Source organism: Symphalangus syndactylus, chromosome 10 (assembly GCF_028878055.3).
Source record: "Symphalangus syndactylus isolate Jambi chromosome 10, NHGRI_mSymSyn1-v2.1_pri, whole genome shotgun sequence".
Taxonomy (NCBI): domain Eukaryota; kingdom Metazoa; phylum Chordata; class Mammalia; order Primates; family Hylobatidae; genus Symphalangus; species Symphalangus syndactylus.
In genome coordinates this window covers 103,415,851-103,432,096 of record NC_072432.2, presented here as the reverse complement: position 1 = coordinate 103,432,096, position 16,246 = coordinate 103,415,851, and the positions used below count along the sequence as shown (strand labels likewise).

The 16,246-nt window shown below is 44.7% G+C and overlaps 1 protein-coding gene across 8 annotated transcripts in view; it reads left to right on the top strand.

Annotated features, from left to right (window-relative positions):
- EPHB1 (EPH receptor B1) overlaps window positions 1–16,246 on the top strand; it is a 453,083-nt gene that overhangs the window by 427,324 nt on the left and 9,513 nt on the right. For all 8 annotated transcript variants that reach the window (XM_055295345.2, XM_055295339.2, XM_063611327.1 and 5 more), the window contains one exon: window positions 12,557–12,706. In XM_055295345.2, coding sequence (XP_055151320.1) covers window positions 12,557–12,706 — 150 coding nt within the window. The remainder of the gene's footprint in view (window positions 1–12,556; window positions 12,707–16,246) is intronic.

Here is a 16,246-nt window from a genome sequence, read left to right as displayed (position 1 = left end):
TTACCTAGGCCTGGAGTGGCCCTCTGAGTCTGGGGACACTGCTGGTAGAGTGAGGATAGAATTCTCCCTCAGGCAGGGTGACAAAGGGCAGTGCTTCAAGGTATGAACTGTGGCTGAGGTCTGATCAACAGCACTGATGAAATTTTAAAAGGGCCCTGTGGTTAATTGAGGGGCTTTGATATAAACTGTTGGAGCTATCCTTCACTCCCAAGTCCTCTTGCCCCCTAATAGTAGCCCATGATGGTTCTGCCACCTAGGAACTTAACAATAGTATTGTTAAACTAGTATCTGATAAAATTGTATATACTCAATGTATTAGTTTCTCATGGCTTCTATAACAAAGTATCACAAACTGAACAGCTTTAAACAGAAATTTATTCTATCACAGTTCTGGAGGCTGGAAGTCTGAGATCAAGGTGTTGGCAGGGTCATTCTCCCTTTGAAGGCTCTAAGGAGGATCTATTCTATGTCTCTCTCCTAGTTGCCATCAATTCTTGATATAACTTGGTTTGTAGATGCATCACCCCAATCTCTGCCTACATCTTCACCATGGTGTTCTCCCTGGTGTGTTGCTGTATTTTCATTCGGCCTTTTATAAGGATGCTAGCATGAAATTCAGGCTCATCCTAATCCAGTATGATGTCATATTAACTTGATTATATTTGCAAATGCCCTGTTTCCAAATAAGATCACATTCACAGGTATCACAGGTTAGGACTTCAACAAGTCTTTTGCGGGGATATAACTCAATACACAACATTCAATGATTTATTGTTTAATGACAATAAGAATATATTGTTTTTTTTTTAATTTTCAAAAGTGTTTTATTGATTGCTTTACATTCCCACCAGCAGCTTATGAGAGTTCCAACTGCTGCATATCTTTTCCAACACTTGGTGTGATCACCAGTTTTTATTTCAGACATTCCAATGGAGACACAGTGGTACTTAATTGTGGTTTTAATCTGTATTTCTTCTATGTTTTAATCTGCATTCCTCTTGAGCATTTTTTATGGATTTACTGGTCATCAATATATCTTTTTTGGTAAAATGTCTTTTGAAATCTTTGCCCATTGTGCAGAGGTTAATTTTCTTTTTTTTTTTTTCTTCTAAATTTTTTCTTTTTCTTTTTATTTTTTATATATATATTTATTATACTTTAAGTTCTAGGGTACATGTACACAATGTGCAGATTTGTTACATATGTATACATGTGCCATGTTGGTGTGCTGCACCCATTAACTCATCATTTACATTAGGTATATCTCCTAATGCTATCCCTCCCCACTTCCCCCCACCTCACAACAGACCCCAGTGTGTGATGTTCCTCTTCCTGTGTCCAAGTGTTCTCATTGTTCAATTCCCGCCTATGAGCGAGAACATGCAGTGTTTGGTCTTTTTGTCCCTGCGATAGTTTGCTGAGAATGATGGTTCCCAGCTTCATCCATGTCCCTACAAAGGACATGAACTCATCATTTTTTATGGCTGCATAGTATTCCATGGTGTATATGTGCCACATTTTCTTAATCCAGTCTATCCTTGTTGGATGTTTGGGTTGGTTCCAAGTCTTTGCTATTGTGAATAGTGCCACAATAAACATACGTGTGCATGTGTCTTTATAGCAGCATGATTTATAGTCCTTTGGGTATATACCCAGTAATGGGATGGCTGGGTCAAATGGTATTTCTAGTACTAGATCCCTGGGGAATCGCCACACTGTCTTCCACAATAGTTGAACTAGTTTATAGTCCCACCAACAGTGTAAAAGTGTTCCTATTTCTCCACATCCTCTCCAGCATCTGTTGTTTCCTGACTTTTTTTTTTTATTATACTTTAGGTTTTAGGGTACATGTGCACAATGTGCAGGTTTGTTACATATGTATCCATGTGCCATGTTGATTTCCTGCACTCATTAACTCGTCATTTAGCATTAGGTATATCTCCTAATGCTGTCCCTCCCCCCATCCCCAACCCCACAACAGTCCCCGGAGTGTGATGTTCCCCTTCCTGTGTCCATGAGTTCTCATTGTTCAATTCCCACCTATGAGTGAGAACATGCAGTGTTTGGTTTTTTTGTCCTTGCGATAGTTTACTGAGAATGATGTTTTCCAGTTTCATCCATGTCCCTACAAAGGACATGAACTCATCATTTTTTATGGCTGCATAGTATTCCATGGTGTATATGTGCCACATTTTCTTAATCCAGTCTATCGTTGTTGGACTTTTGGGTTGGTTCCAAGTCTTTGCTGTTGTGAATAGTGCCGCAATAAACATACGTGTGCATGTGTCTTTATAGCAGCATGATTTATAGTCCTTTGGGTATATACCCAGTAATGGGATGGCTGGGTCAAATGGTATTTCTAGTTCTAGATCCCTGAGGAATCGCCACACTGACTTCCACAATGGTTGAACTAGTTTACAGTCCCACCAACAGTGTAAAAGTGTTCCTATTTCTCCACATCCTCTCCAGCACCTGTTATTTCCTGATTTTTTAATGATGGCCATTCTAACTGGTGTGAGATGGTATCTCACTGTGGTTTTGATTTGCATTTCTCTGATGGCCAGTGATGAGGAGCATTTCTTCATGTGTTTTTTGGCTGCATAAATGTCTTCTTTTGAGAAGTGGCTGTTCATGTCCTTCACCCACTTTTTGATGGGGTTGTTTTTTTCTCGTAAATTTGTTTGAGTTCATTGTAGATTCTGGATATTAGCCCTTTGTCAGATGAGTAGGTTGCAAAAATTTTCTCCCATTCTGTAGGTTGCCTGTTCACTCTGATGATAGTTTCTTTTGCTGTGCAGAAGCTCTTTAGTTTAATTAGATCCCATTTGTCAATTTTGGCTTTTGTTGCCATTGCTTTTGGTGTTTTAGACATGAAGTCCTTGCCCACGCCTATGTCCTGAATGGTATTGCCTAGGTTTTCTTGTAGGATTTTAATGGTTTTAGGTCTAACATTTAAGTCTTTAATCCATCTTGAATTAAGTTTTGTATAAGGTGTAAGGAAGGGATCCAGTTTCAGCTTTCTACATATGGCTAGCCAGTTTTCCCAGCACCATTTATTAAATAGGGAATCCTTTCCCCATTTCTTGTTTTTGTCAGGTTTGTCAAAGATCAGATAGTTGTAGCTATGCGGCATCATTTCTGAGGGCTCTGTTCTGTTCCATTGATCTATGTCTCTGTTGTGGTACCAGTACCATGCTGTTTTGGTTACTGTAGCCTTGTAGTATAGTTTGAAGTCAGGTAGCATGATGCCTCCAGCTTTGTTCTTTTGGCTTAGGATTGACTTGGCGATGCAGGCTCTTTTTTGGTTCCATATGAACTTTAAAGTAGTTTTTTCCAATTCTGTGAAGAAAGTCATTGGTAGCTTGATGGGGATGGCATTGAATCTATAAATTACCTTGGGCAGTATGGCCATTTTCACGATATTGATTCTTCCAACCCATGAGCATGGAATGTTCTTCCATTTGTTTGTATCCTCTTTTATTTCATTGAGCAGTGGTTTGTAGTTCTCCTTGAAGAGGTCCTTCACATCCCTTGTAAGTTGGATTCCTAGGTATTTTATTCTCTTTGAAGCAATTGTGAATGAGAGTTCACTCATGATTTGGCTCTCTGTTTGTCTGTGATTGGTGTACAAGAATGCTTGTGATTTTTGCACATTGATTTTGTATCCTGAGACTTTGCTGAAGTTGCTAATCAGCTTAAGGAGATTTTGGGCTGAGACAATGGGGTTTTCTAGATATACAATCATGTCACCTGCAAACAGGGACAATTTGACTTCCTCTTTTCCTAATTGAATACCATTTATTTCCTTCTCCTGCCTGATTGCTCTGGCCAGAACTTCCAGCACTATGTTGAATAGGAGTGGTGAGAGAGGGCATCCCTGTCTTGTGCCAGTTTTCAGAGGGAATGCTTCCAGTTTTTGCCCATTCAGTATGATATTGGCTGTGGGTTTGTCGTAGATAGCTCTTATTATTTTGAGATACGTCCCATCAATACCTAATTTATTGAGAGTTTTTAGCATGAAGGGTTGTTGAATTTTGTCAAAGGCCTTTTCTGCATCTATTGAGATAATCATGTGGTTTTTGTCTTTGGTTCTGTTTATATGCTGGGTTGCATTCATTGATTTGCGTATGTTGAACCAGCCTTGCATCCCAGGGATGAAGCCCACTTGATTATGGTGGATAAGCTTTTTGATGTGCTGCTGGATTCGGTTTGCCAGTATTTTATGGAGGATTTTTGCATCAATGTTCATCAAGGATATTGGTCTGAAATTCTCTTTTTTGGTTATGTCTCTGCCAGGCTTTGGTATCAGGATGATGCTGGCTTCACAAAATGTGTTAGGGAGGATCCCTCTTTTTCTATTGATTGGAATAGTTTCAGAAGGAATGGTACCAGTTCTTCCTTGTACCTCTGGTAGAATTCGGCTGTGAATCCATCAGGTCCTGGACTCTTTTTAGTTGGTAAGCTATTGATTATTGCCACAATTTCAGAACCTGTTATTGGTCTATTCAGAGATTCAACTTCTTCCTGATTTAGTCTTGGGAGGGTGTATTTGTCAAGGAATTTATCCATTTCTTCTAGATTTTCTAGTTTATTTGCATAGAGGTGTTTGTAGTATTCTCTGATGGTAGATTGTACTTCTGTGGGATCAATGGTGATATCCCCTTTTTCATTTTTTATTGCGTCTATTTGATTCTTCTCTCTTTTCTTCTTTATTAGTCTTGCTAGCAGTCTGTCAATTTTGTGGATCTTTTCAAAAAACCAGCTCCTGGATACATTAATTTTTTGGAGGGTTTTTTGTGTCTCTATTTCCTTCAGTTCTGCTCTGATTTTAGTTATTTCTTGCCTTCTGCTAGCTTTTGAATGTGTTTGCTCTTGATTTTCTAGTTCTTTGAATTGTGATGTTAGGGTGTCAATTTTGGATCTTTCCTGCCTTCTCTTGTGGGCATTTAGTGCTATAAATTTCCCTCTACACACTGCTTTGAACGTGTCCCAGAGATTCTGGTATGTTGTGTCTTTGTTCTCGTTGGTTTCAAAGAACATCTTTATTTCTGCCTTCATTTCATTATGTACCCAATAGTCATTCAGGAGCAGGTTGTTCAGTTTCCATGTAGTTGAGCAGTTTTGAGTGAGTTTCTTAATCCTGAGTTCTAGTTTGATTGCACTGTGGTCTGAGAGACAGTTTGTTATAATTTCTGTTCTTTTACATTTGCTGAGGAGAGCTTTACTTCCAACTATGTGGTCAGTTTTGGAATAGGTGTGGTGTGGTACTGAAAAAAATGTATATTCTGTTGATTTGGGGTGGAGAGTTCTGTAGATGTCTATTAGGTCCACTTTGTGTAGAGCTGAGTTCAATTCCTGGATATCCTTGTTAACTTTCTGTCTCATTGATCTGTCTAATGTTGACAGTGGGGTGTGAAAATCTCACATTATTATTGTGTGGGAGTTTAAGTCCCTTTGTAGGTCACTCAGGACTTGCTTTATGAATCTGGGTGCTCCTGTGTTGGGTGCGTATATATTTAGGATAGTTAGCTCTTCTTGTTGAATTGATCCCTTTACCATTATGTAATGGCCTTCTTTGTCTCTTTTGATCTTTGTTGGTTTAAAGTCTATTTTATCAGAGACTAGGATTGCAACCCCTGCCTTTTTTTGTTTTCCATTTGCTTGATAGATCTTCCTCCATCCCCTTATCGTGAGTCTGTGTATGTCTCTGCACGTGAGATGTGTTTCCTGAATACAGCACACTGATGGGTCCTGACTCCTTATCCAGTTTGCCAGTCTGTGTCTTTTAATTGGAGCATTTAGCCCATTTACATTTAACGTTAATATTGTTATGTGTGAATCTGATCCTGTCATTATGATGTTAGTTGGTTATTTTGCTCGTTAGTTGATGCAGTTTCTTCCTAGCCTCGATGGTCTTTACAATTTGGCATGTTTTTGCAGTGGCTGGTACCGGTTGTTCCTTTCCATGTTTAGTGCTTCCTTCAGGAGCTCTTTTAGGGCAGGTCTGGTGGTGACAAAATCACTCAGCATTTGCTTGCCTGTAAAGTATTTTATTTCTCCTTCACTTATGAAGCTTAGTTTGGCTGGATATGAAATTCTGGGTTGAAAATTCTTTCCTTTAAGAATGTTGAATATCGGCCCCCACTCTCTTCTGGCTTGTAGAGTTTCTGCTGAGAGATCAGCTGTTAGTCTGATGGGCTTCCCTTTGTGGGTAACCTGACCTTTCTCTCTGGCTGCCCTTAACATTTTTTCCTTCATTTCAACTTTGGTGAATCTGACAATTATGTGTCTTGGAGTTGCTCTTCTCGAGGAGTATCTTTGTGGCGTTCTCTGTATTTCCTGAATCTGAATGTTGGCCTGCCTTGCTATATTGGGGAAGTTCTCCTGGATAATATCTTGCAGAGTGTTTTCCAATTGGTTCCATTCTCCGCGTCATTTTCAGGTACACTAAGCAGATGTAGGTTTGGTCTTTTCACATAGTCCCAAATTTCTTGGAGGCTTTGTTCATTTCTTTTTATTCTTTTTTCTCTAAACTTCCCTTCTCGCTTCATTTCATTCATTTCATCTTCCATCAGCGATACCCTTTCTTCCAGTTGATCGCATCTGCTACTGAGGCTTCTGCAATCTTCGCATAGTTCTCGAAACTTGGCTTTCAGCCCCATCAGCTCCTTTAAGCCCTTCTCTCCATTGGTTATTCTAGTTATCCATTCTTCTAATTTTTTTTTCAAAGTTTTTAACTTCTTTGCTATTGTTTTGAATTTCCTCCCATAGCTCAGAGTAGTTTGATCGTCTGAAGCCTTCTTCTCTCAACTCGTCAAAGTCATCTTCCATCCAGCTTTGTTCTGTTGCTGGTGAGGAACTGCATTCCTTTGGAGGAGGAGAGGTGCTCTGCTTTTTAGAGTTTCCAGTTTTTCTGCTCTGTTTTTTCCCCATCTTTGTGGTTTTATCTACTTTTGGTCTCTGATGATGGTGATGTACAGATGGGTTTTTGGTGTGGATGTCCTTTCTGTTTGTTAGTTTTCCTTCTACCAGACAGGACCCTCAGTTGCAGGTCTGTTGGAGTTTACTAGAGGTCCACTCCAGACCCTGTTTGGCTGGGTGTCAGCAGCGGTGGCTGCAGAACAGCAGATTTTCGTGAGACCACAAATTCAGCTGTCTGATAGTTCCTCTGGAAGTTTTGTCTCAGAGGAGTACCCGGCCGAGTGAGGTGTCAGTCTGTCCCTACTGGGGGGGTGCCTCCCAGTTAGGCTGCTCAGGGGTGAGGGACCCACTTTAGGAGGCAGTCTGTCCGTTCTCAGATCTCCAGCTGTGTGCTGGGAGAACCACTACTCTCTTCAAAGCTGTCAGTCAGACAGAGACATTTAATTCTGAGGAGGTTCCTGCTGACTTTTTGTTTGTCTGTGCCCTGCCCCCAGAGGTGGAGCCTACAGAGGCAGGCAGGCCTCCTTGAGCTGTGGTGGGCTCCACCCAGTTCGAGCTTCCTGGCTGCTTTATTTACCTAAGCAAGCCTGGGCAATGGCGGGCGCCCCTCCCCCAGCCTCGCTGCTGCCTTGCAGCTTGATCTCAGACTGCTGTGCTAGCAATCAGCGAGACTCCGTGGGCATAGGACCCTCCAAGCCAGGTGCAGGACACAATCTCCTAGTGTGCCGTTTTCCAGGCCCGTTGGAAAAGGGCAGTATTAGAGTGGGACTGACCTGATATTCCAGGTGCCCTCTGTTACCCCTTTCTTTGACTAGGAAAGGGAACTCCCTGACCCCTTGCACTTCCCGAGTGAGGCAATGCCTCACCCTGCTTCGGCTGGCGCACAGTGCGCTTCACCGACTGTCCTGCACCCACTGTTTGGCACTCCCCAGTGAGATGAAACCGGTACCTCAAGCAGAAATGCAGAAATCACCCGTCTTCTGTGTCGCTCAGGCTGGGAGCTGGAGACTGGAGCTGTTCCTATTCGGCCATCTTGGCTCCACCTGTGTGTTTTAAATATCTATCATGTTGGACTTTCACAACAACCTCAATATACTTTATATATTATAAACCTTTTGGAATAGCAGGCATTATGAAATTCAGAGCCATTTCATGATACACTCAGCCATGAACCTATCACTTCCAAACTTCAAGGGGATTCTCTCATGCTGCACAACAGAAATATTTGGTGAACAAGTCCATGAACACAATACTCAGTATTCATGAGTGGCTGGATTTCTGCCATAATCCCATTGAGATTTCATCTCACACAAGATGGTGGAGAAAAGTGCTGTAGCAATGCCCAGACACATAGAAGTGCTACCCTCTGGACTTCTCAACAATAAGTAATTAGCAAAAGGAATCAGTCATATGCCTGGACCTTGGCCTGGAAAACTTCATACTTGGGTGGGCTCTAGAACCAAAGCTATGTGTTGTACTTCTGTAACCTCACTGTGGCAAGACAGTGTGCTGGCTGTATGGTGTTAGGGATATCCATTGCCCATTGAGAGTAGGGCTGAGGCTCATCATTACCATGTCCCCAGCAGAGTACTGAGGACAGAATAGGTGCTACATAGATGCTTGCTGCAGGCTGTCTGAAGCTGAGGGACTAAAATGCCTCTACACCAAGAGCTTCTACCCGTTGGCATCACACCTGCTGGCAGGTGTGGATGTGGGTCAGCAGATGACCTTGAGGATGGCAGGGTTAGGATTAATTCACTGCCAGATATCTTCTCTTAGTTCAGCAAATTCTACACACACACACACACACACACACTTAAGTTTATCTTATATCTGAGCTAAGACATAATTATTCTGAAGCAATGGTTTTCAAACATTTGAAGAATTCTTGGCAACACAACCGTTCAGTGCAAAGCTCTGTGTGGAAGGTGTGTATGAAGTCTTGAAGGGAACTCAGACCCCTAATGACCGTGAGCTGCCTCTTCCTCTTCTTCTCTTCTCCCTCCCCCATGCTCCAACAGTGACCCCTGCGGCAGCTCTAGGGAAATCCAGTCCCTGCAGAAAGCAGAACCATGCCCTTAGCATCCCCCGGGGAAGCAAGTCATCTGGTACCTCGTAGAAACCCCTGCCAGGAACAGTGCTCTCCCCAAGCCCAGTGTCAGCACTTCTGTGTCTGTATGAATGCAGATTCCTTTCCAGTGAGCCCCATGCATTCTTCACTGCCCTGAGAATTTTTCCCTGATGTTCCTCACCACCCAGTGGAGCAAGCACTCCTCTATGCCCCTTCCTCATGCCTGCACTGGGGAGCTGGGGGCTCTTAGGGCACTTTAAAGTCACATGGCTGTGTTGGCCCTGGTGTCTGGTCCAAGTTCCTCATACAGCAGCAGCAGGACCGCCTGGCTGGCAGAACCCTGCCTGCTGCAGCAGGGTTCTACTTCCTTTTCTTTTGCTTCCCTCCACAGGGCTGGTCACCATCCTCTAAATTAATAGATTTCCTTTCACACAATTGAAGACAAGTTATAATCATCACTTGATAATATTAATTATGTCAATAATTGATATTGATATTGATTATATCAATAATCATCACCATGATTACCTCTGAGCACCAGAAGGCAACATTGACAATGATGTTTGAAAAGATGGAAGGAAGGTTGAAAATTCCTAGGAAACAAAGTGCCCACTCTTGTGCTCCCCTGACTTTGCATTTCCTTTTGTTCTGCCTCCCAGGTCAGTGTCCCCCTTCTCTTCAGCTGAGCAGGAGAGCCTGCCATGACAAGCTGTCACCTGCCTGTCCAGGGGCTCTTCTCGATGGCTCAGCCACCTGCTGGGATGGAGGGGGGCGGCGGTGACAGCCCAAGCTCCATGTTCAGTGAGGCCCAACAGTGCAAGGTGGCAGGAGGGCTGGAGGCTCCTTGCCGTGGGCCAGGCACTGCCACTTTCCAGGCAAGAGGGAGCGGCTCCACAGCTGTCACTGACAGCCCCTGGGGTTTGCTCCAGACTTGGCAGAGGAGGACACTCTCAGACTCCCAAATCACCTCTTTGAAATTCAGAAGAGCCACACTGTCATCTCCCCTCCTCTCTCTGACACAAACACACACAAAAGATAAGCAAGCCCTAACTCTCTTTTACTCAGAGACCTACACTGCCAAGTTTTCTCTGTCTCCCACTCTCGCACACAGATTGATACATTCTCACACACAATCTGGTTCTCTGTCTCTGTCTCTCTCTCTCACTCACACACCACACACACACAGTATACTAATTAAACTCCAACTCTCTCCTACCTCACTTAACCCAGGTATTTTGAGAGAACCAAAGCCCCTCTTTTCTGGGGGAGCCCAAGCCATCTCGAGGTGTGACAACAGCACCTCCCCTAATGGCAACACACAACTTGGGGTCTCTGCACTGTCAGACATTGACCTCCAGGTGTTTGGTAGCTGCTGCTTCACTGGATGAATTCTCCACCTCTCTTCCCAACCGTGGGGAACATGTAGATAAAACCAGTAAATTCATTCATGTTCTGGGGGATGATGAGAACAGAGTCCTGCTGCAGCCACAGCCTGAGCATGCCCTCCAGGCATTTGTCGTGTAGCTGGCACTTGAGCTGAGGACATCTCCCCCACCACAAAAGCCTGCCACCATCCTCAGGGGAAATTAGGACTGTCTTCTTTGCAGAAAGTGGGATGTGTGCCTGCAGAGGTCCAGCCTGGTTGCCTTTATTCCTCCCAGGCTCCAGATAGGAAACCAGATAAAAATACACTTTGCTGTTTGCTCGTTTTTTTTTTTTACTGCCTAGCTCGGGTTAACCATTTTTACATTTTTACAGTATTTTTGCTAACGTCAACCATGTATCTTTGGTGACTTGAGCAGATTGTAAGAATGGGCAGTATAAAAATATCCTCTTTCAGTGGAGGCATGAGGTAAATGAGGAGGGGAGTGAGGGAGCTGCCGTCCCTGCTCTGTGCTGTTACTGCTGCAGTCAGCAGCTTCATGATCCATGTAGTATGGAGTGAGACAGAGCCTAAGCATGGAAAAAAGCACGATGGGGTGAAATCCTAGCATTTGGCATGAAAAACTGAAAAGGGGGGCCATATTTGCTATAGGGAGTGATGAGCTTTGGAGGACAGCCTTGGTGAGCACCCTGTTTAACAGCTGTAATTGGCACTGATGCTGGACAGCACAGGCCATGCCAGCTGTCTGCTCTATGCTCACCTCCCATTACTTCTCCTTCAGAAACTCCGTGCTTCAGCCATTGTAGATTGCTTGTATGTCCCAGCCTCTCTCTTATCCCTGGCTATTGAGAAAGCTGCTCTCTGCCTGGACTTCCCTCCTCCAGTCACTCTGCCTGGTTAACTTCTACTTGTTCTTTAGGGCTGAGCATAGTGAAAATAATAGTTAACACTGGGCTGTGTAGGTGCTGATGAGAAACTGAGGCACAGAGAGGTAGGTTACTTGCCCCCGCCGCACAGGTAAAAAGAGGCAGTACTGGTATCCAAACCCAGACAAAGTCTCCAGGAGTTCTTAACCACCACCAGAAACTGCTTCTCTAACAGCTCCTGCCTTCCCTGACCCTTCCCTGTGTTGGGGAGTCTCCTCTGGTTTTCAGAACACCTTGTACCCACTCTCATCTTCACCTTCTCTCACTTTTCAATGTTTTTAACAATACATTTTAAGTTTCTGTTTTCTTGTCTGTCTCCCCACTGTCCTGTTCAGCTTGAGGGCAGGGACACTGGCTCATTTCTGAGACACCAGCCTCTCAGCAGACCTGGCACAAAGTGGTGCTTATTGCCTATTTGTTGATGGGATGGATGAATGAATGGATAGATGTGAATCCCTTAGGTAAACAAAACTGGACAAGGTCTGGCAGACAAGCTGAGGGCCAAGCAGAGAGCCAATTTAGAAACTTCCAGTGTGGGATTGGAGGCAAGAAGGAGAAACAAGCCTAAGGGTGGTCCTATAGAAAAGGGCATCTCCAGACTCTGGAATCTTGACCTCCACTGAAGGGCTGGCAGGACAGCCAGCATGTAGAAAGACCACAGCACTGGGACCATTCAACCCTCATGAAGCCCAGGGCTATCTGCATGCTACAGTTAGGGAAACCTGCCCCCCAGAGGTGGAATGCAATGAAAATGGGGCAGAGGGCAGCATAGCATGACCTTGTAGTGGCAGGGCTCTCCAGGAGGCATGCCTCATCACTATTCTTTCCTTTTGTACCATTGCAATTCCTTCTGACCCAAATGTGTTAGCTTTTACATTGCCAGGGAACAAAGAAAACCATAACTTGTTTCTCATGTAGCCAATCTCAGGTAGTTCCAGTGAGTTTTATGACAGTTACCCTCTCTCCTCCCATCCACCTCCCCTGCAGCAACATTGGAATCCACATATAGGGAGCCAGGGCACATGTGGTGTATCCACATAAGGCTAGAGGCCAGCATAGGTATGCTGGTCACCTTGAGCTTCTCTAACTAGGCACAGCAACATAGCTTGTGCATGAAGCAAGAATAGCCTGTCTGTCATAATTCACAAGATATGGGAGTGAGAGTTTGGAAAAATGTGCATGCCAAGTTTTTTATTGCCTGCCTTCAATCAGAAACCTGATTGTTGGGCTGACCACGCTTTCTCCTTCTTTCAGGGAGGGAAGATCCCCGTGAGATGGACAGCTCCAGAGGCCATCGCCTACCGCAAGTTCACTTCAGCCAGCGACGTTTGGAGCTATGGGATCGTCATGTGGGAAGTCATGTCATTTGGAGAGAGACCCTATTGGGATATGTCCAACCAAGATGTGAGTATCAGCAGCACTTGGTCACCACAAACCCCCATCGAAGGGATCCCAAAGGCAGTAGCATACCAATTCCTCCTGTTTTCAGCTCACGGCCTCATAACATGAACCTGCAGTGTTCAGGGCAGGGGATACAGGGACACCCTTAGCATGGATGTTGGAACTAATCAAGGAGCCCAGCATGGAGGTATGAAAGTCCCTATAACCACAAAGCCTGTAGAGGTGCCAAGGCCACAGACTCCAACCCAAGAGACAACAGGCTGTTTCCAAATGGCTGAGGACCATGAATAGATCAGCCCCAAATTAAGCAGTAAAGTCTACCCTGCTTCTAAGCATTCAGGTTCTGTGTTTTCCTTCCCCATGAGCGACAGAGGGGAAGGAGGCACTGGACTGAGGGCCAGGGCCTGGGTCTGCCTCTGATGGCTATACTCCATTGAGCCAGTCGCAGTTTCTGTGTGGGACTTGTACCTGTTAGCTTTAAAGACAGGAATTGGAAAGGGCTCTTCTTCCCTGAGAATTCACTCTTCTATGATCCCATATCACCTATCAGTGAAGGAAGAGGTGGAAAGCTTTCCAAAGCTGGTCAGCTTCAGATGGGCCACAGGAGAGGGTCCCTGTCTGTGGGGAGGTCAACACTCCCCCAGGATGCCCTCAAGGGAAAAGGGTGAGAAAGGAAGAGAAGGGTCATCTAACATGCCTTAAATAGAGGCTTTTTGGAATGTTCCACATGAGAGCCTTTGCTCCATACTTACTAAAAGGTGAGGAAGCCTTTTTCGGATGATTTGCTTTGATAAGTCTCCAATGAAAAGTCCTGCCTGAATTTCAACACTGCCTCTCACCCTCTCCAGGGACCAGGCCTCTTTTGTGTTTTGAATACATACCCTCCCCTTGGAGCTGAGAGGATTCCAATTTGTAAAGCTGCATACCTATGTTCTCTGCTTGCCCTTCCCATCACTTTGGGAGGGGGCAGTTTTTATCCTTCCCAACTTACAGCTTAAAGAGAAAGAACGGTCCCCAGTTCAGATCTGAGTCCACTGGCAGCCAGCCACACCGTAACCCCCTCTGTGCTGGGGTGGACACTGAGGAACTTGTAAGCTGTGGAGTCAGCAAGCCTCCTATCCTGCGAAAGGTTTAGTGCCATGGCAGCTGCTCAGAAGATTGAGAAAGGTGACAATTTCCCAGAGAGACTGTGGAAAGAGGAGCTCGGGTACTTCTATGACAGTACTCCGTGTTGCCATGGGAAGAGTGGCTCCAGCCTGGAGTGGGTGAAATGGCTGCACCATTAACCAGGTCCTGAAGTCAACTATGGCTGGTGTCTGGGTCCTCTATTATCTGGGATTAGCAACACCTTGCCTCTGCTCCTGAAGCATGTCAAATCAGTAAGTGGTGGAGTCAGTGCAAAGCCTGCTTTTATGAAATCAGCTGCACCCCGGTTCTGTCTATACCAGCTGCTAAATAAGTATAACGTGTTAGTAGAAAAAGCAGACCCAGCAGGGCTCAGTGGCTCGCGCTTGTAGTCCCAGCACCTTGGAAGGTGGAGGCAGGTGGATTGCTTGAGATCCGGACTTTGAGACCAGCGTGGTCAGTGTGGTAAAACTTTGTCTCTGCTAAAAATACAAATTAGCCAGGTGTGGTGGCGCATGCTTGTAATCCCAGCTACTCGGGAGTCTGAGGCACAAAAATTGCTTGAGCCTTGGAGGCGGAGGTTGCAGTGAGCCAAGATCGCGCCACTGCATTCCAGCCTGGGTGACAGAGCGGGACCCTGTCTCAAAAAAAAAAAAAAGAGAGAGAGAGAGGGAGAGAAAGAAAGAAAAAGAAAAGAAAAATCAGACCCATCTTATCCTGCCCAGAACCTTAATCTGATTAAGAACAATTCAGCACTTACAGAATGAATTACAAAACTGTCTGACAAGCAACATTTCACATTCAAGATATTTTCTGTCAATGCTAAAAACAAATACAATTTCTGATATTAGACTTCCAGAATTCCCAAATTATTCATTTAACACACAATCAGTGTATGCTAGTTGTGACTAAGCACTGTGCTTGCTGATTCTAGAGGGTTTTACAGTCCAGTGGCATAAACATGGGGCTTTGAGAACATTTCAGTGAAGGAGGTTTGAGATGGGTCTCAGAGGGAATAAGAACATCTGCAGAGTAGCAGTTTATTCTAATTTTGCAGGCTCCTTCAAAATAAAGCCCCTAAGCATTGTCTCAAGTGCAATTTTGCTCCTCGTGGGAGGCAAGAGGTGACTTCATGCCCATTCGGAAAGCTTCTTACAACCTGGCCTGGGAGAGAGCCAGGAGGGGCTCCCAGCTGCCGGGCTGAAGCCTCACTCATCGGAAACCACCAAGGTGGTGGCGGTAAAGGATTTTACAGATGACAATTGAAAGGTTTTAAGGAAGAGAATTGCAGAGGCAAGTCGGAGTGCCGGTAATTAGGCTTCCAGAGCCCAGGAAGGTCTTTGAACATGTACAGAGAGTTTGTCAGCCAGAGAGAGCAACTTGGAAGTTCTGCTGCTTGGATCTGATTGACAGAGATAATGAGAGTGGCAGTGTCTGTGGAGAGGAGCTGCAGTCTTATTGAAACATCAGAGCTTGACTTAACCCGCTCTGCCCTGGTTTCTCCACTGCTCTGAGTTCCTCCACTTCCCTCTCCCCAGTACAAGGCACTACCCACAGCCTGACTCACTAATGGGAAATACATGTCTGGGGATAGCCGGGAGCAGGCCCTGAAAATACAAGGGCAACAGGAGGGGCTCTGCCCACTTCCCAGAGGAGTTCTAGTCACTCCACCCAGTCCCGGAGAGCAGCTGCGGTCAGACTACCTGCACCTGATCCCTACAGAACCTGTGTACCTACCATTTCTCAGTACAGGTGAGTAAAGGCAACCCCTCACCACACCTCCTCCCTGCCCCTTTAATTAGATCCCAGGACATTTGCTTACACTGGCCTTTGCAACGGCCAAAAGAGTTGTTGCCGAACTTTCAAAATGAGACAGCAGAGAGCTCTGGGTAACAGTTGCCTAGACTGGTCTCCTTACCCCCAGAGATTTACTTTTACTTCTCTCTGGAAATGCCATCTGATTTCATTCTAATCTTCAATCTTCTTAATAGCCACTTATCTCATCCTCTTATGGACCAATGAAAGGAGCCCAGAATTCACTTCTGTTTTCAACTGTGCTCAGTAGGACACCCTATGCCTCCAACCTTAGGCCATATCTTTCCATACAATTCAAACGTGGTCACTGTCATTTACAGCCATCATCACATGGCCAGAATGAAGGTGTTTCTCCACTCCTCCTCCCTGTTCCCCATACCTGCTAGTGAGGCAAGTGTGACAGAGAATGATCTCAAAGTCCCATTAGGAGACCAAAGTTATTTTTTGATATAATGATATTGTAATTTGACTATAAATTTTGTGTGCTCAGAAATTTAGAAAACACACATATCCTAAAGAAGAGAATAAAAATCTCCAAAGGCATTGTACTTCAATCAAAGACTTGAGTGGATAAATGCTACTCATATACCAATGAGTGACCTC